Below are 24,016 nucleotides of genomic sequence, written 5' to 3'. Positions count from 1 at the left end.
TGTTTTTGATATAATTTACCTTAAGTGCACAAAGCTCAAGTGTTTAACTCAATGAATTTCTACATATTATATATGCATGCAACCACCATTCAGAGGGATACAGAACATTTCCAGTACGCAGAGCACTCCCTTCTGCTCTTTTTCCTTTTTACATCACTTTCAGGTTCTAAAAAGTAATGCATGCTCATTATTTTTTAATTCTAACAATACAGAAATATATATGAAATGTGGGAGCAGTAAACTCCCACCCCTGCCAGCGATGCAGGAACCCAGGGAGGGAGCAAGTGTGTGCCTGATTAGGGCAATAGGGACACTAACATTATTTTAGAAGAATCTGCTGTTTCTAAAAGCACTTAAGGTAGTCATTATGAGAAAAGCCAGAATTTAGTTGGACTTTTTCCATCTTTTTCATTGTTTAATAAGTTTGATTTTGAATCCCCTGTGGAAGAACATTCCAGTCTTCTTGATGTCTGAGGCTTCCAGACCCCCTATAATTATGTTTAACCATCTAAATATATCTTTCCACATAGGCTTTTTTTTAATAATCAAACTCTTCATGTTGTTCATCAACTTGCTTTTTTGTTTTTGAACACAATCATTGTAGACATTGTTTCATGAATGCACATATAGCTCAGATTCTAATACCTGTGGAATTTTCCTTTTTGAGGTACTTTGGGCTTCTTCAGTTGGGACTATTATTAACCATGCAGCAGGGTACATCTCTGCATATATAGGTGCAGGTGTAGATATAGATATTGATGTTAATAATACATCAGTAATATATAAATAATATTATTGCCCTCTTCAGTGTATCTTTAAGAAAAAAAAATTCCAGAAATAGTAATGCATGTCCTCGAAAATCTCCACGCCCCGCCCCTTTTTTTGGTTTGTTTGCTTTTTGCATCAGGATTTTTCAGTTTACAAAGGAATTTGTCATTGCCTTTTTTTAATTTGCAAGCTCCACCAGAGCATGTGAACTGTAATTCAGTTTGCCAAAAGTTAATTTATTCTGTACTCTGAAAGATTTCACAAAGTGAGTCAACTTGTAATTTAATGACTAAAGGTGTTTACTGGGTTACTGTGTTGGCTATGAGCATTGACTAGTATTTTGAGCACTACCGATTCTGAAATCTCACAGTAAAAGCAGGTGCCTCTTAGTCTAAATGGCCTTGAAAGTTCCACCAACCCTGAGCTTCTAAGGCTAGACCTTCTACGGATCTACTCAAGCTTCTACTGTGTCTCTAAGGCAAACAGCGTCTGTCTGGCTAGAAGCAAGAGGTAATCTTTGCTTTCATGATCACTATGGGGTGCAACAAAACCTTAAAATAAATTAACCAAAGGAAAACTTTGGAATTATTCCCAACCATCCAAATAAGCCACAGCTAAGTGATGGAAGATATTTCATCCTGAGATATATTTCCTCAGAATATCAGCTAACCAACATTTATTGAGTACTTATTTTGTGAAGGATACATTGATAGGTCATAGAGAAGAACTGGGAGACCTGGTCTCTCACTTCCAGAAGAGTATCTCTTACAGTTCTTTATAGGCAAATAGCAGAAACAGACTCAAGGTAAGTAAGGTTTAAAAAAAAGTGTATTGGAAGGCTCTTGTGGTAGTTCATAGGATTGGTGATAAAAGCTAGTACCCAGGGCTTCCCTGGTGGCGCAGTGGTTAAGAGTCTGCCTGCCAATGCAGGGGACACGGGTTCGAGCCCTGGTCTGGGAAGATCCCACGTGCCGCGGAGCAGCTGGGTCCATGAGCCACAATTACTGAGCCTGCGCGTCTGGAGCCTGTGCTCCGCAACAAGAGAGGCCGCGATAGTGAGAGGCCCGCGCACCGCGATGAAGAGTGGTCCCCGCTTGCCACAACTAGAGAAAGCCCTCGCACAGAAACGAAGACCCAACACAGCCATAAAATAAAATAAATAAACAAATACTTTAAAAAAAAAAAAAAAAAGCTAGTACCCAGAGTAGTTCCAGAAATCCAGGTGGTGGGAACCATGGCCAGTGTCATTGACATGGCTGTAAGACAAAATCAGCTCTGGCCGTTTTCTATCTTTGTGTCTCCACTTGAGGACCAAATCTGAGAGAGGGAATTGGATTGGTGCAGCTTGTGTCACACCAGCTTTTCAGAGGGGCAGACCATGGTGCTTTGATTCACAGTGCCACTGAGCTGTCTCCAGTGCAAAATCAGCATGCCATTACCAGAAAAAGAAATGGATGCTGAGCAGGCAAAAATAGCTGATATCTACCCTAAAGAGAGCATGTAAGTGAAGAGACAAGACACATTAAAAAAAAGTACCTAGGAATAAACCTACCTAAGGGGACAAAAGACCTGTATGCAGAAAACTACAAGACACTGAAGAAAGAAATTAAAGATGATACAAACAGATGGAGAGATATACCATGTTCCTGGATTGGAAGAATCAGCTTTGTGAAAATGACTATACTACCCAAAACAATCTACAGATTCAGTGCAATCCCTATCAAACTACCAATGACATTTTTCACAGAACTAGAACAAAAAATTTCACAATTTGTATGGAAACACAAAAGACCCTGAATAGCCAAAGCAAGCTTGAGAAAGAAAAATGGAGCTGGAGGAATCAGGCTCCCGGATTTCACACTATACTACAAAGCTACAGTAATCAAGACAGTATGGTACTGGCACAAAAACAGAAATATCGATCAATGGAACAGGATAGAAAGCCCAGAGATAAACCCACGCACATATGGTCACCTTATTTTTGATAAAGGAGGCAAGAATATACAATGGAGAAAAGACAGCCTCTTCAATAAGTGGTGCTGGGAAAACTGGACAGCTACATGTAAAAGAATGAAATTAGAACACTCCCTAACACCATACACACAAAAAAAACTCCAAATGGATTAAAGACCTAAATGTAAGGCCAGACACTATAAAACTCTTAGAGGAAAACATAGGCAGAACACTCTATGACATAAATCACAGCAAGATCCTTTTTGACCCACCTCCTAGAGAAATGGAAATAAAAACAAAAATAAACAAATGGGACCTAATGAAACTTAAAAGCTTTTACACAACAAAGGAAACCATAAACAAGACGAAAAGACAACCCTTAGAATGGGAGAAAATATTTGCAAATGAAGCAACTGACAAGGGATTAATCTCCACAATTTACAAGCAGCTCATGCAGCTCAATATCAAAAAAACAAACAACCCAATCCAAAAATGGGCAGAAGACCTAAATAGACATTTCTCCAAAGAAGATATACAGATTGCCAACAAACACATGAAAGGATGCTCAACATCACTAATCATTAGGGAAATGCAAATCAAAAGTACAATGAGGTATCACCTCACACCAGTCAGAATGGCCATCATCAAAAAATCTACAAACAGTAAATGCTGGAGAGGGTGTGGAGAAAAGGGAACCCTCTTGCACTGTTGGTGGGAATGTAAATTGATACAGCCACTATGGAGAACAGTATGGAGGTTCCTTAAAAAACTAAAAATAGAACTACCATACGACCCAGCAATCCCACTACTGGGCGTATGCCCTGAGAAAACCATAATTCAAAAAGACACATGCACCCCGATGTTCATTGCAGCTCTATTTACAATAGCCAGGACATGGAAACAACCTAAATGTCCACTGACAGATGAATGGATACAGAAGATGTGGCACATATATACAATGGAATATTACTCAGCCATAAAAAAATGAAATTGAGTTATATGTAGTGAGGTGGATGGACCTAGAGTCTGTCATACAGAGTGAAGTAAAGAAATGAAATTGAGTTATTTGTATTGAGGTGGATGGACCTAGAGTCTGTCATACAGAGTGAAGTAAGCCAGAAAGAGAAAAAGAAATACTGTATGCTAACACATATATATGGAATCTAAAAAAAAAAAAATAATAATAATGGTTATGAAGAACCTAGGGGCAGGATGAGAATAAAGACACAGACCTACTAGACGATGGACTTGAGGACACGGGGAGGGGGAAGGGTAAGCTGGGACAAAGTGAGAGAGTGGCATGGACATATATACACTACCAAATGTAAAATCGATAGCTAGTGGGAAGCAGCCACATAGCACAGGGAGATCAGCTCGGTGCTTTGTGACCACCTAGAAGGGTAGGGTAGGGAGGGTGGGAGGGAGGGAGACGCAAGAGGGAAGAGATATGGGGATATATGTATATGTATAGCTGATTGACTTTGTTATAAAGCAGAAACTAACACACCATTGGAAAGCAATTATACTCCAATAAAGATGTTAAAAAGGAAAAAAAAAAGATTTAAGATGAAGATTTCAGACGCTGGAATAAAAAAAAAAAAAAAGATACATCAAAAGAGGCAGCGCTGGATTATGGGTGATCCTACCCTTTGCATGCTTCTCACCTGGCAGAGCAGCGTCCCTTAGAATCACTTGTGGTCTGGCATCCCTCAGTAGACCATGTGCTGTTTCAGGGTCAGTTCTGTTTCCAATTCATCTAGCTGTGCTTCCCTCTTTACCCCACCACACACACACACACACACACACACACGCGCGCACACACACACACACACACACACACGCACATCCTCCAGCTCAGTGTCTGGCATGGCCATTCAGGAAGCATTTAGTGGAAGAAAGAAGGAAAAGGAAGAGAGAGAAAAAGAGCCCAGGTAATGCTTCAAGTGGTTCTGAGAAAGGAAAGATTGTGTGACCTAGAGAGTGGCTGGTGACACCTTCCAACAGGAAGTGGGGTGAGTGGCCTTGTCGTGTAATATGGAGTCTCTCCTCCCACTGAGGTAGCCAGTTACTGGACACAAGACTTTTCTCTGACAATCTTTGAAATGATGAAATACTTAGGAGATGTCACTGACCTCTTACTTTGGGAGAGATTTTAGGGGAGAAAAAAACTCTCCAGAAAAAAAAAGAGGAATTGTGCTGAGAACATTAGTGAAGCCATGTCTATACAATATATACTGAACCCAAAAGAAGAGAATGATTGTTCTAGTCCGTGTGACTGGAACACAGACGTTTTAGGGCCTTCACGCTGAGCCTTCCACCAAGAGAAGATAAGAAGCACTCAGTAGCTACAAAGCAAGCTATGTGCTCACTTCAGAAAATCAGAAAAGGGCATCCAAAGCCTGTATAAAGCTCGGCATTTTTCCTGCAAGGATTTCATGAGAGGTTTCATGTACATGTGATTCTCACTAACTTTAAAGAGCCCTTGAGGTACACTGGGGACTTGCATCCCCCAAATTAAACCTTCTGTTTCAGCCTAAATCCAAAGTCTCCATTAACACCTTCTGTGGCCTGCAGAGGTGATATGACAGCCCCACCATCACAAAGGTAATGGGGGAGCCAGGAAGAAAACTCAGGTCTTCTGTTTCCATTTTTGTCCTGTTCACTACAACAGTGTCTACAAGCAATTTTGGTGGCCTACCTAGAAAATACTGCATCACTTTTAGATGCTTCTCAGTTTTTCATCTCTGCTGTTTAAGTGATCACACTTACAGGCACTCTATCAAAATGATAAAGAACAACTTAAGCCCTTTGAAACAACCCCAATGCCAACAGAGTTGCAGGAGAGAAGTTCAAGGCCCTCAGTCCTGGCCCAATTCAGGGAAAGCAAAAATATCCCAAGTTGCTTGAAGAGAAAGATGGCAGCTCAAGCAGTGACCACAGGCGCCCAGCAGCTGCATGCAGTGTTGAATCCAGTCTTAAGTACAAATGATTTTCGGTTTCTTTTAGCCACCACACCCTTCCACTGAAACGCAAAATGCAAAAGTGAAAACAGGAGAACCAGGCTGGTCAAATGTGGGGAAGGGTGAAGGAGCTGGGGAAGAAAGCAGATTCTCCCCATCCTGCCCCCAACCCCCCAGCAGCCTCAGAGGGATCTCTGTGGGACAGTGTGAAACCACCACAAAGGAGGCACATCTACCCAAGTGACTTACTGAATGTGCCTTTCCATTCAGACGCTGGGTCTCATGGAGTGTTTTTTATAGAGAGCTGGTAATATAATTTCCAACATGATTATGAATTCCATTAGATTTAATACAAGGAAAATTGTTTGAAAAGCCTAAGGAGAACACATCCAACACCAGTCTCCTCAAAGTTCATCTCCCCTCCCACCCCAGCTGTCTGTCTGTCTGTCTGTCTGTCTGTCTGTCTCTCTCTCTCACACACTCTCACACACACACACACACACAGTCTACATTTCTGTCTATAATGCAAAACTATTAAATTCTCTCTTAGGGAGATTTCCTTTTAGAGCTACTACCTTGGGGAACCAAAGATAGGTTATAAATGGGCTTCCTACTAACCAGGGACAAAGGCCACCCTTAGAGGGGTGTTGAGCCAAAGCAGCAATTCCCATGTTTAAGGATCGAGGCTAAAATGATGATGGATGTGGCTGGAGTCTGCCCTACCACCTCTGAAGGGAATGAAGCAGTTGCAGGGTGTTTCTGTGCCAGAGACTTCAGTGTTCCTACACAGTGTTCTCCAAGTATGGCCCTGACTGCCTGCACTGGGTGTTTTTTAAAATGCAGAGGGACTTCCCTGGCGGTCCAGTGGTTAAGACTCCGTGCTCCCAACGCAGGGGGCACGGGTTTGACCCCTGGTCGGGGAGCTAAGATCCCACATGCCGTAGGGTGCAGCCTAAAAATAACTAACTAAATAAATAGAATGCAGATCCCAAGGACCATCCAGAAACGTCTGATGCACAGAAGACTCTGAGATGGAGCTCAGGAATCTGTATGCTTCACAAGCAGCCCGGGAGATACTGATGCAGGGGGTCCAGTGACCACCTTTGGAGAAACGCTGCCTCGGAGGTCATTGTCCCTTTTAAACTGAAGTCTCCCATTCCTTTTCGACCACACTCTCTCAGAGTTTATGTTCTCCAAGGAACTGAGCATCAGAGTAGCTAAACAGATGATTATGTGCAAATGGCATGACAAAGCCTCTCAGCTGTGTTCCTTGAAATCCCAGTACATGCCCTGTGAACATGGCTGCAGACCCTAACACAAGGATTGAGGAGAAATGGGTCCCCAGCACCCTGAGTCAAGACATTGCTGGGTAAACTCATTCTAAACCCCAGGGGCCATGGTAAGGAGCAAATATGTTGATTACCGTTGTTAGGAATGGCGACCAAACCAATGTTAATGATGAAGGTGCCAATTCCATGAGCTCCACCCTGAGCTCCCCACCTTGGGTGTGGGAAGGGAGGAGTGGAAGAAGCCAACTCATCATCCAGACCAGGTTAGAAAGCCTCAACTCTATAATCTTTTTATTCTAAAATATTTTTCTTCTATGCCCCAAAGATTTCTGTACTGTGCTAAGGACAAGTCTTATCCCTATTTCGCATTGGAGGAAACTGAGACTGAGGATGGTTAAATGACTTGCCCAAGGTCAATGGCTCATAGGCAGCCTGTGTGAAACCTAACATAGGTCTTCTGATTCCAGGTGTCTTCCAGGACACCAAGCACTGAGATGGCACTGTGCTCAAGGAGGTTTATACAATGTCCTAGATACAGTGTCCTAGAACTCACACACCTTGCATCAGTTAGAGACAATGTGGTCCCCAAATCATAACCTGTTTCGGATTCCCTAGAGATAATATAATGCACCCAAATTCTGACCGTTCCAGTTTTCAAAAAAATCTAAATCTGAATGAGATAAAATATTGTCTGATAATATAAAACACCCTATAATACAACAGTTGTCACCCAGAAAAAATATTAACTATGAAAGTGAATTGTAAGACATATAATGAATGATTTATAGGTGAATGATTTATAACTGAATGAATGTTCATTCTTCCCACTCAACTTCACAATTGCCCTAAAGGGCATTTGCATTTATATTCTGTTTGTAAATGACAACAATCAACCCGAATTAGCTTAAGTTTTAGAAGAGGAAGAATTATATTGGTTAGTTAATTAAATTACTAATTAACTAAAGAGTTTGCTGGCATGGCTAGGTCCAGAGCTTAAACAAAGTCATCAAGACTCAGTCTCTCTCTCTGTACCATCTGTTGACTGTGCTTTCCTCTAAGCCGACTTCCCCCCTCAGGCACGCTCTCTCCATGCAGCAGACTCTGGAAGGTCAGGGCTTAAAACAGTGTAGCAGCTCCCAGACCCTTGCTATTCCCTCACACTTCAAGCTCTCTAGAAAATCTGAGGCTCCCTCCAACCTTGCAATAATTAGAAATATTCAAAAACAAATCATTTCTTCCCTCCTCCTTTTTTTCCTAAAATAAGTTGCCAAATTCCAGATTAAAATGGTCCTAATAAACCAGTTCGAGTTTTTCTGAGCCCCAAGTTTGTCTGGAACAACTTCAACAGTATCACCAGAAGGGGGCAGCAACATACAGTGCTCCAAGAAGCAAGGACCTGAAATAGAAAAAGGAAAAGTCAGAAAGCCCCAAGCATGTAGTAATAGTAAATGCCTGAATCTTGAAATAACAGCCTTCTGTTGTGATATTTCTCTGATCTCAAGTAAGTGTCTGCAACCGTCTATTTGGCTAATCATCATATTAACGAACTATATCATCTCCATGTTGCCAGAGAGGTAAAAAATCATTGCAGAACTGTTCCAGCAATATCTGTGTTCACTATCATGACAGGGGATGTGGGGTATAGGTTGTCCGTGGGATCAGTAGTGGATTGGAGTAACAGATGTAAATTTGGGAGGGAGAAAACCTCTTTACTGGATGGTACGTACTCATTTTTCTAGAACCAATCAGACTCAATTAGTGAATGCCCGTTACATGGTAGATTTTGCTCATGGCAAGGTGAATATAACCAAGGTATATGACTCCCTAGGCATGCCGTCAAAGGATTTATAATCTAGTAAGCAAATACACCTACTCAGCTACTTTGTATTAGGACGTTAGTGCCAAATGCACGGAAACTGCCTACGTAAATGCATAAATTGAGTATTTGCTAGGTGAGTGTCACGCACGGTGTGAAAAGCCCTTCACTGCTCGATTAATCCTCCAGCCACAATAAGACACAGGTAAAATACAGATGAAGACTGAGTTATATATATGACAGCTTCTGAGAGCTGGGATGGGGCCCCAGGCCTATGTGACCCCATCCAAAGCCTGCACTCTTAAATCCTCCTTTTTAGAAGAGGATGTTATTCGTTGTTCTGCTTATTACAAAGCATAATACATGTCCACTTATGAACATACTCTTAGTGGCTTTATGTTTCCCTTGAAGCCCATCAAGACCTTGCAATATAAGGAACAGATTCTGCAAACTATATGCGTGATCAAGAAACCCACGTCGGGCAGAAAGTTTTCATCAGGAACCAACAGAGGGCAGCAATAGATAAATTAACCAGTAAAACATTCTCCCGTGGACTCCCTTTATCTTGCCACTGGGACCTTCAGGCTGAGGACTGTGGGAGATGTGTGCAGGCTTTGAGAGCGCCAATTTCTTACCATTAAAAAAAAAAACAAAAATCAGACCCATGGAGAAGGAGATAAAAAATGTCCCCTGCCGGGATCAAAGTTCACTTAGTAAATGTCTGTTTTAATAAAGGGAACTAAGAGATGAGGGATGTGGCACTCCTTCACTAAGACATTTGACATCCGTGGATGGTAAATATGCCCCTGAGCTTTTAGCCCGAAGCCTGAAGGAGGCTTGCTCTCCCCCGGGCTCCTTGCAGACAAGCCAGATGTAGAAATGCTACGTATCTGCGCTGGGTCTGGATGCACCGAGGCGACAGGGACCTGAAGGCTGGCCTGCAGCTGCCGAGCCCGCGCCCAGCACTGACGTGGGCGGATGCCCGTGTGGGTCGTGAGGGCCACACCAGTGACAACAGCCGTGCCGTCCGGGGCTGAGGATGGCTCTCCCATGACTGGCACCTAGAGATCAAGCGTTCATTGCTTGTGACAGCATGTCACTCCTGCACTTGTCTGAGATGAAGGGAAGACTTTTCAAAGTGACCAAAAGCACTCCTTCAGTGGGAAGGGGGAGGGAGGGATGAGACATGCGGCTCAGTGCTGAGAATTGGCCTGCAAAAAGTAAAATACTAAAAGAAAGGGAGGGCATAAATAAATAAAAGTCTAGTCCCCAATTTCTGACCGAAAGGCCTGTGTCAAGTCTGAGAGCTTGACAATCTCAGCCAGAGCCAGGGCCATAGTCATATTAGGTAAAAGCTAAAAAATTGCTGCTATGCAACCAGTTTTGACCTACCCAAATGTCAATTTCATGTAGCTTAGCCCAATTAAAATAGCAGCAATAATGATAATAGCTAACTTTTGTCAAGCACTTCCTAAGCATCAGGGAAAGATTCTAAATGCATTCTACTTATGAACTCTTTCAATCCGCACAATAAGCCAGTGAGAAGGGTAGGTTCGCAGATTATATCCATCTACAGATGAGGTAACAGGACCAGAGAAGCCTTTTAACTTGCTCCAAGTCACACAGCCAGGAGGTGGAAAAACTCAATTTGAACCCAGCTCCTGAGTGCAGGGCCTCAGGGGAAAGGACAGGCTTGAACAGGGAGGGTTTTTTTTCCAAGGAAAATGGGCTCTAGGGAACCAACCTCACAATCTGTGCTTTTCTTTTTTAGGTGAGTCAGTACACGTTTGCCATGTGCAGTTACCGGGAGAAAAAAGCGGAGCCTCAGGAACTTCTCCAACTGGATGGCTACACTGTGGATTACACGGACCCCCAGCCAGGTACCCGCCCACCCGCTAGGCTGTGAACCCATAAAAATCTCCCCCTTCCCAAATGAACATTCAACTAGCATTTTCTGGGCACTTCCTCCCTGTTGGACACTAAGCCAAGTTACTAGGGTGTCATAGCTGACCACGACAGCCACTGACCCCGCTCTTACGGAGCTTCCGTCCTGGACGGGTCAATGCCATTCCAATCAAGGGCTTTGTTTTGACTCAAGGGATCCTCATAAAACCAAAATGAAAACAGAAATACGTTTTTCTTCTACGTGGCTGTACCCATATCAAATTTGTACTCCACCCTAGAATGTTCAAAAGAAATTCCTGAAAAATAAGTCCTACATGTACACCAGGGACTTTGTGTGTGTGCGTGTGTATGTGTGTGTGTCTTGTTCACCAGTGACGTGGGGACTTGGCAGGTATTGCGTCTCCGTGTCCAAATAAACCTGCCCTGTACGTCCACATTTGTTAACTACAATTCAAAGTTAGCTGATGGCACTTGAAAAGAAAGTCCTCCCTAAATGGTTTTTTCCCCTAAAAAGACGCTAATCCACAGTGTAGACATCCAAGCTCCTCAACCTTATGTAACTAAGAACCACACAAACGGTAGTATTTCTCGTAAGTTCTACATTGCATAAGTTCCACATCCTGCCCCCTCACACCTCTCCCCCCACCCATTTTATCTTTTTCCCAGAAAAAGATGAATAGAAATCCGCCTCAAGGAACCTTCAAAATGGGGGGGAGGGGCGGTGCGAAATCATTTCAGCATATTAATGAGCAACAGCCACCAACAGCCCTCTCCCAGAGAAGTTTATTTTTATGCCAAATCTGCACAAGGAAAGCATTTCCAACCATACTGCATTATTTGGCCCAAAACCTTTTTTTCTACTCCCATATTGCTCTTCCACATGCAACAAAATACACATAAAGGAAAAACAGAGTCTGAGAGAAGATGGGGTGTTAACCTGGAAAGGTGTGGCTGGGAAGACCTTTGGCCCAGCCCACTTAGGAAAATTAGCAGTGGGCTTCAGAATCCCAACCCGGAGTGCTCTGGACCAGCCCCGCCTCCTCAGACTTCTGTAGATAATGAGCATCCTGCCAGAGCACAATGATGCAGAGCTGACCACATAAGACATAAATTAAAGGCTCTGCCTGGAAATCCCTCCTAATCAATAGAACCTACAAGTTTGAGGCGATTTCATGCAACAACTCATGGAAAGGATGTGGCCCCTGTATTAAGAAAGCAGCCCTCGTGGCATTCTGTGATGGTTTGTGGTCTCAAACCGTTGAGTTCCCTTCAGAGAAACAGAGTCCCTCTTTCCTAAGACCTCCATTTTAAAGTGGGAGACTCAAGGACCAATATGAGAAGGAAAAACAATACCATCTTATGACACTACCTTCTTTTAAGCCAGTTTACTATTCCTTTCCTCTACGTGATGGCATTTGGATTTTACCACAATCCACCAAGTATATGGGACCCGGATTATCATCTCATTTTGTAAAGGAAGAAAAAGAGCTGGGGCTTGGGGTCTAACCCATCACACCCTTTGGCAGCTGCAGTAAAACATAGCTCTGTGTACAGCTATAGCGAAGCTAGAGTTGTTATTTTATCATACAAAAGCAGAATTCTCTTCCTACAGTGGGAAGGGCAGGAGTGGGGAGAAAGCTGTTCTATCTACATGCAAAAGGGGTAACTGTGCATATGTATTATAAAAGCTTCTCTTCTTTTTTTCTCATTGATCCCATGGGATATAATTTATAAATTCCTTTACCAAGGATGTCAATGGAAAGTAAAGTGATGATGTTCTTGAGAATAATAAGCAGAATCCTCTCTGCCTTTCCGTGTGCCAAGTCCTAGTTATTTTCAAAGCAACGTTTGATTGAAAATGGAGATTCAAATACTCCCAATCGTCATGAGAAAAGTCTAACCCAGAATTTCTTAAAGAGTGCTTATGGAAAATAGGAGTTCCTGGACCCCACACCTAACCAAGAACCAGAAAGGGGAGGGCAGAATCCTCCTATTTCAATAAGCACTCTAGGGGATTCTTATGTATAGTAAAGTTTGCCAGCTGGAGATCAGGGTAATGCACAATTTAGCCAGTGTCTTCAGAGATTTGTGGAGTCTCTCCCTCTGCTCCCTGAAAGGTGAGTGTGCACCTGGAGCAGGACTTCTGGGTCCATCTGTCCCCCCTCTCCTCTCAGCTTTATCCTGGTTGTCAATGGAACCAACTGGTGGAGATGTTTATGGGGCAGGTAGCCTTGTAGCATGGACATCCTTGCCTTTGTACCAGCCTGAGATCCAGCAGTCATCCAGACATAATCACTTGCTGTAAATCAACTCTACCTGTTTAGGGTCCTTGAAAGATTGGTTTGGGGAACTGGTAAATAACTGTAAGTAAGTTTTACATTCAGAGCCCTCATTTTAATCAAAAGATGAAAACACTACACTTTACCTTTCCCTGGGTATGATTCGAAGAGTACTCGACAATCTCTCAATTCCTATTAGATCGAGCAATTAAGTCTTCAAATAAGAGGATATTCATTCAGAATAATTCAGTGGCGCAATTTAAACAACTAAATTAAATCTTTGACAACTCAACTTTACCATAATAAACAGACCACGTCCATGTGTGTTGTTGGAACGGCAATCCCCAGCCGGGAGCTGGCCGACATTTCTTGCCTGGTCTGCCTCCATCCGTTCCCAGACGTGTCCTCTTGTTCTTGACAGGTCAGTACCTGTGGGCTATTCCGTGGAGAGCCCAGGCACTGTCACACGTTGCATTTTGCAGATGCCGTCCCCGGGAACTGCTGCCTTGCCCAAGACTGCTGCCTAGGAGCACGTGTTGATGTTCACATTGCCTTCTCCTTCCTTGGTTTTCTTTCAGCTAGTTTCTCTGCTCTCTCCTCACCCTCAGTGGTGTGTCCTTGGTCTCCCACGCTTTCTGGAAAAGCTCTGGTGCTCTCCGCTGCTGTCACTGCCCTTGCTTCTGCTGCTATAGATGTTTCTCTTTGCCCCACTCCCTCCACGATTAGGCTTCACGCTATTGTTAGTAACTGATCCTCTGAGAGCAGTTACTATGTGCCAGGCATGCTGTCAGGCTCTGCAGCAGTCCAGCACAGTGCTTATGGTCATCAGCTCTAGAGTCAGACAGCCCGGGTTAGAAGCCCAGCTCTGATGCTTACAGCTCCACTTTGTGTTCATGGGATAGTTATCTCCTTCTCTGTGACTCAGTTTCCTCATTTATACAGTGGGAATAATAGTACTTGCTTCCCAGGGCTGTTGGGAGGATTAAATAAAAATCTGAACACTTAGCATCTTTCCATCCCTACCTCTCTACTTCCTGAGGCAGTCCCATGAACTGACTTTCTGACTGTAGCTCCAGGAACACGGTGTCCCTATTCCCAGCTGTGGGCCCTGGCAGACGGGAGGTGGTGGGGCAAGGAAAAGGACCCATCCAGTGATGTCTAGCCTGCAGATCACCCACGGTGTCATAGTAGCTTATCCCGAAGGTTACCATGAGACTAGACGACAGAAGCTCTACTGACCCCACTCTTCCTTTTAGCTCCTTGGTACCCACTTTTCAGGGGTTAAAGCATCCCTCAAAGCTCTTCTTCCTCTCTCACCCTGCAGAATTTTCCTTCTTATGGTTGTATCCATTCATTTCATCAGGTTTTCCCAGCTTGCTAACTGTACGTCATCCTATCCAAATCACACATTTTAAAACTCTCTGTAAGAAATGAAGCAAAATATTCCTTCGTAATCATAACCACCATAAAGCTTTTATTTAAAATGGTGCACCACTAGACCCTTCATATAAAGAAGATGCTCTTTATTGTTCTAGAATCCCTGGCAATTCTAAGTGCAAAACTACCAACACACACCCACTCTTGTGGAATAGACATTAGAATTAACATTGTCAGCACAATGGAGAAGTCTTAACGTCACCAGAAATCTTTTCCAATGCAAATGTCAAACAGGTTAGTGACCGGGCCTTGTTGGAAATTTAGGGGTGCTAATCACTCCACTTAAACCCCTTTCATCTTTAAACTGATAACTGGTGGGGGAAGGGAGGGGAGGGGAGGAATGATGAGGAACCTGATGAAGATATGAAGCTTTATTTATGGACAGAGAGTCCCAGTAACTGCAAAATACAGGCTTTTGGAATATGTTGACAGACACAATGTCTCTTGGCCTGAGACCGAAGAGAGGCTTCTGCCTACTTCTCTCTAAATTTTAACCTTGAGAACTGCCTGTGGGACAAAAATGGGTCTGTAGAGCATTCATTCATCCAACTTGTGTTTGTTGAGTACCTACTCTATGCCATGCACTGTTCTAGGTACCAGGGATGCAGCAGTGAACAAAAGAGACAAAAACTCCGTGTCTTTAGGAAGTAAATTATATAATTTGTTAGAGGTGGTAAGAGCTATGGAGAAAAATAATACAAGAGAAGAGAGGTGAGTAAGGAGAGGTAGAGGTCAGGGAAGGCCTGAACAAGCATGCGACGTCTGAGCAAAGACACAAAGGAGGTGAGGTTGTGACTCATGCAGATATGTGGAGGAAGAGTTCCACGCACAGGCAATATCACGTGCAAAGGTCCTGAGGTGAGAACACACCTGGAGTGTTCAAGGAGCAGCAAGAGGCCAGCATGGCCATCATGACTTGGGTGCATACAGGGGCACGTGAGAGAGAGAGTAGTAGGAGAGGATGGTAGAAGTAGTGAAGGGTCAATTCATGTGGGGCCTTGCAGACCTTGTCAGAACCTAGACTCTTCCTCTGAGTGAAATGTAGAGCTACTGGTAGGTTTTGAGCAGAGGGGTGGCATGACTTGATTCTTATGCTAAACCGATTACTCTGGCCCCCATCTGGAGAATCAAGTATAGAGAGTGAGGATGGAGGCAGATGGATCAGATAGGAGGCTACTGAAATAATCTAGGTGAGAGATGAGCATGGCTGAATTCAGGGTGGCAGCACTGGAGAAGGAAGAATGGGTCAAATTCTGTTCTGACGTCCTGAAAGTAGAGCCTGCAGAATTTCATTGGAATGGGCAGTGAGAGAAAATCAGGAGTCAGAAAGGACCCCGAGGTTGTGGACTTGAGCACCCAGAAGGAAGAGATCAGCTTTACTGAGGTGGAGAGGAGGTTTGGGAAAAACACCAGGAGTTCAGTGTTGGATGTGATAAATTTGGGGTCTCTTTCAAATATCCATGTGGAGAAGTCAAGAAAACCACTGGATGTTCAGGTCTGCTGTTCAAGGGAGAGGTCCAGGGTAGAGCTAGAAATGTAGAGACCATGAGCATATCCATGGCATTTGACTCGATGGCATCACTGGGGGATTGGGTGTAGATGAAGAAGAGGTCCAAGGACAGAAGACCAGGATGCTCCCACATTTAAAGGTCAGGAGGAGGAGCGAGAGGAAGAGGAACCAGCAAACAAGACTGAAAGCAACAGCAAGGGAAGGAGGAAGAAAATCAGATGACCTGGAGCCAAGTGAAGAAAATCTTTCAAAGAGAATGGAATGAGTAGATGGATGGAACAAAATGAAGCCTTTGAGTTCATCATTGGACTCAGCATCGGGGAAGTAATTGGTGACCTTGACAAGTTTCACTGGGGTAGCAGCCCGATCAGAAGGGCTTTAGGGCTTTAAGAGGAGAGAGACCCTTGCTAGTTGAAGTGTGGTCCTCCAACCAGCACCATCAGCATCATCTGGGAGCTTGAGTAGAAATGCAGGATCTCAGCTTCTAGCCCCACTTACTGAATCAGAAGCTACGTTTTAACAAGATGCCCAGAGAATTCACATGTGCACTAAAATTTGAGAAGCCCTGGTAGAGATCCACTTACATTGTAAAGAGAAGAACAATAGGGCAGTAGCTCAAGGGAGAAGTGGGGGTCAAGAGATGTTTTTGTTGTCCGGTTTGTTTGTTTTTAAAGATGAGAAAAATAATAGTGTATTTATAGACAGATGTTTACCCGTCCATTAGGCAGCTCAGTTGACAACTCTGTCTCCAACCAAACGAAGATGGCGGGAGACAAGAGCTGGGCTCAAAATGCTTCTTGGACACCATGGCCCCCCTTTGTGGCCAAGTGGGTATCAGATTTCCCATCCTACAGTCAGATCAATGGCTCCTCCCTTCTGCAGCCCAAGAAAAAGCACAGAAACTGCCTCTCTCAGAACTTAGTCCTGCCAAGAACATTGCAGCTCAACTTAGCAGTTTTTTTTCCCTTTTAACCCAGGTTTGGAGGGTGGCCGAGCCTTCTTCAATGCAGTCAAAGAAGGAGACACCGTGATATTTGCAAGTGATGATGAGCAAGATCGCATTCTCTGGGTCCAAGCCATGTACCGGGCTACCGGGCAGTCACACAAGCCTGTGCCCCCAACCCAAGTCCAGAAACTCAACGCCAAGGGAGGGAACGTGCCTCAGCTGGACGCCCCCATCTCCCAATTTTGTAAGTAAATATGCCATTTGTTAAAAATAGCTCTGTAGAGTAAAGTCAATCTTCCAAAGTTGAGTTAGAAAATCTAGTTGCTTTTAACATTAAGGATTCACAGAATCATGTTTGCTGAAAAGAAAAAATAGTGATTTCAGAGGGGGAAAGTTGGGACAAAAATGTTAGATGAAAGTAATTTTAAAGTGCAATACTTGACATTTCCCCCTAAGGACTAAACAAAGAAAATATATTTTAGGTGGATTTTTATCTCTCTGTTTTGGTGAGAGTTTAAAATTCACAACCAAACATGTATTTGTTTGAGTCCTTCAAATACGGTAGGTTATGTATGTCCTTGCCTCATTTCTTCCTATTAAAAGTAATTGTAAAATAGGGCTTGATTTGAAATAAATTTAAATCTGCAACTTAGAACCATTTAAAAATAAATGATGACATTATCACATGCAGTGGAAAAAAAAAAAAACCACGGTACCCATTCTGAGCTAAAATACCAGAACCCAAAAATGAAACTTCCTCCTTAAACAGCCCCAGTTCATATTCCAGTCTCTTCCCCTCTTACCTCAGCATCTGCCTTAATTTCTTGCCCCTTTGCCATGCCTTCTTGCTACCTACGTTGGTTTTTATCTTGCAACACTTCAGACACACAGGGTCAGATGAAAGACAGCATACACTTGGAGATGCTTATTGAAACAAAGAAAATGGAAGCACTGAAAACATCAAGCACCAAATTAAATAATTCATTTTTTACAAAACAACCCTAAATAGAGATGTTAGGGTTCTGAATAACAGGTCAATTAGGAATAGCTCGGGTACAAGTCATTTTTAGCAATAATCACGGTGAGTCCTGACTTTAGCATGGAACCCACTGATTCAGTGTAGTTCACTGAGCAACTGTCTAGATGACAAGACATTGATGAGGAAGACAGGTGAGATCCCTGCTCTCAGGATACCTACAGCCCAGTGGGGAAGTCTAGACAGTAAACAAGTAAAAAAATGAGTAAGATAGTTTCAGACATTGAGAAATACCATAAAGAATGTCACACAAATATCTGTGGAAAGAGAATTACGGCAAAAGGGAAAGCAAGTGTGAAGGTCCCTCATCGGAAATTTGACCTTGAACACAGTGCTTTCACACTGTCTCTCCTCTGTTGCTCTTAAAATATGGATCGAGGGCTTCCCTGATGGCACAGTGGTTAAGAGTCTGCCTGCCAATGCAGGGGACACGGATTCGAGCCCTGGTACGGGAAGATCCCACATGCCGCGGAGCAACTAAGCCCGTGTGCCACAACTACTGAGCCTGTGCTCTAGAGCCCACGAGCCACAACTACTGAGCCCGCGTGCCACAGCTACTGAAGCCTGTGCGCCTAGAGCCCGTGCTCCGCAACAAGAGAAGCCACCGCAATGAGATCCCCGCTCACCACAAAGGAGAGTAGCCCCCGCTCGCTGCAACTAGAGAAAGCCCACGCGCATCAACGAAGACCCAACACAGCCAAAAATAAATAAATTAAATAAATAAATTTTAAAAAATATGGATCGAATAATTTTGTAGCTACAGCAACTAAATAGAGAATATTGTCTTTTCAATGAATTCCACTGCCATGTCTGTTTTTATCTAACAAGACTATGTTCTTTTTTTTAATTAATTTATTTATTTATTTTTGGCTGTGTTGGGTCTTCGTTTCTGTGCAAGGGCTTTCTCTAGTTGCGGCAAGCGGGGGCCACTCTTCATCGCGGTGCGCGGGCCTCTCACTATCGCGGCCTCTCTTGTTGGGAGCACAGGCTCCAGATGCACAGGCTCAGTAGTTGTGGCTCACAGGCCTAGTTGCTCTGCGGCATGTGGGATCTTCCCAGACCAGGGCTCGAACCCGTGTCCCCTGCATTGGCAGGCAGATTCTCAACCACTGCGCCACCAGGGAAGCCCAAGACTATGTTCTTAAACCTTGTAACACCTTTACTGATGGGGAAAAACTCTTTTTGGATGACAAATACTATCCATCAGGTGCTCCCAGGGATTCCCGTCCAGCACTGATGGCTTTTTAAAGGAAGATGCATTCCCTGTGGGACATTGTAAATAATCACACAATCATGTGGGTTTCCACAAAGAAAACCCTGAAAGAATAAGGAAGAAGTTGAGCAGGGACTCAGGGGAGGAGGGACAGCCCTTCTGACCATGACCACCACCAAGTGTCCTACTCTCTTTTTTCTCTAACATTTGTGGCATTTAAGTTTGAGAGCAAAGAGAGAGAAGGCAGAGTCTCTTTTTAAATGGTTTAGTCGCTAGTTGAAATAAAGCATCCCCAATCTTTATTGAATTAAAAAAATTCCTCTGTAATGGAATCCCTTCTTTCACCTTGCCTGACAGGCTCCTTTTAAATGAATTTAGAAACAACACATCCCATTATATTCCTCTGAGATGGAATTAACTGTGTATCAGGAAAAAATTCCTAACCATAACCACCATCCAGATCAAGCTCATAAAACATGTATCACAGGTGATATTTGGAAAATCCTGGTTTTATTTCCAAATAATCTCCACTTCTTCTGAAGTCATTTCACCTTACATTCAGTGTCTTTGTTCTATCATCTGCCAAGATTAAGAAATTACTACTTGGTTCGTGATTAGCCCCCTTTTTTCTCTCTAGTGTAGGAAAGAGGATGGACATTCAGGGGTAAAATTAAATGGAGACCAGACCCTGATTTTAAAAAAGGAGCTCAGTAATGGAGGCTCTTGAAGAGGGGATGAATGTCCCTTCATGGAAATACACAAGGGCTCTCAATTTACATTTCCCTCCGTGGGTAGGATTCATTTAGCTATGCAGTGAGAACCTAGTCATTAGGCAATCAGCTACAAGATTCAGCTGAGTACACACAAGCTTGAGGTATGTCACTATTCTAGTCGACAGAGGGAACTTTTATTAAATGGAGCATCCAAAGCAAAATTCTAAGGGTTCGAATTTGTGGGGTGGGGTAAGTAATATCATTCCTAGAGAGCATGTGAGGTAGGCTGAGAGGTGAGTGAGAAGGTCAGATAATTCATGCGTCTGGGATTTATCAGTACCTGGTGGCAGAACCACCCTGTTTCTTATTGTCCCCTTAATCACTGCCCAGGAACAGAGGTTCTCTAGAGAGTGTGAGGGCTACCTTCCTTCTTACCAGGTTCTGTAAGAAGGAAGCCACCACTTTCAGCCATGCAGATTGTGCCCTGCAGGAGACACTTTTCCCATAGTCAGAAATGTGAATGGTACCTCCTGAGTTGTGCAGTGCCCATTCTGCACAACTGTACACCATGACCCTGCCGTCAATGACAATCTTTACGCGGAGCTTCAAACCACTAGCGTTAAACCTAATAATCCCATGGTTACTTTACTACCCCTGAAACGGAGCCTCAACTGCTCCAGATTCTATCTAATGCTAGTTTAGGCACTTAATAAAAACTGCAGCCGGAGTACCAGAAAGTGAGGCTCTGTTCCCATACTTTAGAAACCAGCATTGGAATTCAGTCAGGGTTTAACCAAACCAACCTTCTGTATCTGCTCGTTTACAGTTAGGGGTATTTAAAACCCATGAGAAAGATTCAAACAGGAGCCAAGAATTTTACATTGTGTGGTAATGCACTGAGTAGTTGTGCAAATCAACCAAAAATGGCTGGGGGTAGGGGATATATCATAATTTTTAGTGGAGTCTGCCACAGAGTGGTGGTTACATAACAGTTACTTCAAAGCTGCATTTAAACTGGTAAATTCAAACCCTCACTATTAAATAGATCAGGCTTTATATTAACTCAGTCAAACTTACAATGTTTATTCAAACTTAGCGTAACCAACTCATCCAGATTTGCCCAAGTCTTGCCTGGTTTTAGCCATTAAAGTCCTCTGTCCCAGAAGCCCTTTAGTCCTGAGCAAACTGGGGTAGTTTGGTCACCTGGTACTACAAAGTGAGATAACAGAAAAATGAAAAACAATTACAACATAGTAGTAAAGTAGCAAACTTTGATCCTTCACTGACACTTGGTTCTCAGTCTATACCTCGATTTATTTTAATTGTCACATCACAAACGTTAAGTCAATCACAGACCCTCTAACAAAAGGAGTGAAAACAATCAAGTATTGCATTTTAAAAAGATTTCCCTGACTTCCAAAAGGTAAGGGTCATTGTTAAATACTTAATTCTGTACACATCTCATCAAATCCCTGTTTTTGAATATTTGCTCAAAGTATTTGCTGTTCTTGCAAGTGAATGATTTTTAAGAACAACTTTTCTATGAGTTAACTTTGTAATCACTTTGTTAATATTTACATGGCAAAGGGAAGCTACAGAGAAATGGGAGAGGTTTTTTGGATAGAGAAAAATAAACACTCCAGTCTTGTCATGTCGCTGTCTGCTCAAGGGAAACTTGAGAATGGAATATTTTACAGTTTGGGATACTTGAGCGTATTGTGAGTTTATTTGGGTCTTTCTAAATTCAGTTTAACAGACTTCTGGGTGCAGATTTAATTTTTTGCAATTTCAAAAGCTCAATTTCAAAATGAAAAGACACGTCTAAGAGTGGAGTGGAGTATTTGTATGGAATTGGAAAAACTGAAAAAAAAATAGATCCTGCTATTCATTAGTTTGTATGTGACTCTACAATGACTTTGGGAGGGTTCCACCAAACTTTTAAACCTTTTTGTTCTTTTGTGGTTTTTTTGATGTGTGTTGCTGTTGATTTAATTTCTCTCTCTCTCTCTTTTTTTTTTATTTTTTATTTTTGGTTAAAACTTGAAAAAATTAAGTCAGTGCCTAGCTATACAACTTTTTAAAACAAATACTTGCAATTTTCCAATTTTTTAAGGCCAACGTTGCTTACCTTGGAAATGACGTCCAAATCATTGAGTTGAGTGTTGCCACGATTTATTACGCCAAGTGGCCTCTCATTGAAACACCTGATCCCTGTGCAATCTGTGTTAGAGGAACAGTGGAAAATCAGTACCTCCGTTCTCAAGAGTGCAGGGGGAGGGGGTATTTTAAGCTTTGCTCTTTGGTCAATGATTGATATATCACTTGCAATGAGTCTCATACTGATGTCTGTTTCTCAACTGATAAGTGTTAATCGCATCATAGATCCCTAAAGTTGGATGTCTTTGAGAATTGTTCTAATTTTGCTACCACCTGAACGGTCTTCTACAGTTAGGGGGATCTTGGTTACTGTTGGTTTGGGTGGGTTGACTTTGGTTTTTTGTTTTGTTTCATTTAAGTTTTCTTGTTCAATCTTTGCTCGAACCCAAGAACTTTAGCTGCTAGGTTAGAACTCCTGTCTGCTTTCCTGAGCCTTGTTGCTAGTCTTTATGTTATTCTGGTTTGTTCCTTCTTACCCTGCTAACTTCTAGCTGGACTGAAGGGTAAGTGTTCCCCTATAGCTAGCACAGCTCAGATAATCAGACTAGATTATCTGACACCTGCAATGTGCTTCCTCCCTCTCCTCTGAAATCTTCCTCATGTCTAGACTTTGTAGTAAAACTTTTCATGTTATTTTCCTGACCGTAGGTCTGAAATGTCAGCTTCATACTGAAACTAGGATGCATGTGATGTGTGCATAATTGCCTCCTCTCCTTGGCTTTCATATTGGCATCAAATGATCCTCTGAGTAAAGCCAACCATTAACATATCCTAATTTTTTTTTATTCCAAGAATATTAATGAACATCACAACAAAATGGCAAATAATGCCTTTGTTTCGTGGAATTCACAGCTACCTGACTGCTTAATGCCTGAAAACAGATCATTTTGCACCCTGATGATGTGCTGCCGTTGTTGTTTTTCCTTTCCCATTCCAAAGGCTAGAATGGTCAGCGAACCAATGGTGTGGTAACCACGGGTACCTTAACAAATAGAAAGGGGGGGTAGGAAACCCAAAGATGTTAACTGAGCAAGACTCCAAGAAATTGCGGAACACAATAAAGTAAATTCATTATTTGAACACGAAAGAATTCATTCTACCTGGCTTGAGGGTGTGCTCTAAGATCCAAGAGAGGATTAATTTTGAAAAGAGACATGTAATACATGCAACTACCACGCACAAAAACAGGACATTAAGGACCCAATTGAATTCATGTAGCTTATTCACAGAAGCTTCAGATTCACAGTCTCACAATGTCATGGAGGGTTTTGACCTCTGGTCTCAAATATCTCTCTGCTGCTCTCCCAAGAACAATGACAACAATAACTTTTTTGGACATCATTTGTATTTGTATTCATTTTTCTAAAAATACACCTGTAAGAGAAGAAAAGAAACTTTAAAACATAGAAACATCGTTCTCTTCACTATTTGAGTTATTAATAAAAGAGAGTACACAGTTCCTTTATTCATAGAGGAAAAAGCTGTCCACCAAAAATGTGTTGAGGGAAAACTAGACATTAGAGGGAGCTAGAAAAATTGGTCAAGAGAGCAGGCAAATATGTACTTGCGTATTTTGAATGCAAACTTAGAAGTTGTAGGTCACATCATTTCTCCTGACCATTTAATAATAGTCTTTTCTTCTTTTCGTTTTTTTCTTTAATTTGCTTTCTATCCCTCCTTTCTTTCTGTTTTCTTTTCTTTTGCATAAATGTACCCCTGGCTAGCAGACAGATTTTTTTTTTTTTTTTTTTTACCACTTCAAGCAGATAATTTAACTTTCCTTTCCTTTCCATGTCCGGTGAGGCATTTTTAAAAGCTTACCATAGAATGTGAACTTTGTGGGCTTTTAGGATTTTGCTATACTTTTTTTAAAGATTAAAAGAAAGGATGGATGAATAGATGACTGAATGAATTTTGTTCTAGTGAATTTACATGTATTTGCACAACAATGCATTCTATCCTGGTAGACTTCCAAATAGTTTTTTGCCTTAATTCCTTCTATAGTTTTGTCTCAGGAGATTTTTGCTGCATCTT

At 42.5% G+C, this 24,016-nt stretch overlaps 1 protein-coding gene across 24 annotated transcripts in view; it reads left to right on the top strand.

The window, feature by feature from the left end:
* Positions 1–24,016, top strand: part of CADPS (calcium dependent secretion activator) — a 490,529-nt gene that overhangs the window by 312,134 nt on the left and 154,379 nt on the right. For all 24 annotated transcript variants that reach the window (XM_082412095.1, XM_082412104.1, XM_082412101.1 and 21 more), the window contains exons 10-11: positions 10,558–10,666; positions 16,895–17,107. In XM_082412095.1, coding sequence (XP_082268221.1) covers positions 10,558–10,666; positions 16,895–17,107 — 322 coding nt within the window. The remainder of the gene's footprint in view (positions 1–10,557; positions 10,667–16,894; positions 17,108–24,016) is intronic.

Source organism: Balaenoptera physalus (genome assembly GCF_965194825.1).
Source record: "Balaenoptera physalus genome assembly, chromosome: 11".
Classification (NCBI taxonomy): domain Eukaryota; kingdom Metazoa; phylum Chordata; class Mammalia; order Artiodactyla; family Balaenopteridae; genus Balaenoptera; species Balaenoptera physalus.
This window is presented reverse-complemented; position numbering and strand designations above follow the sequence as displayed.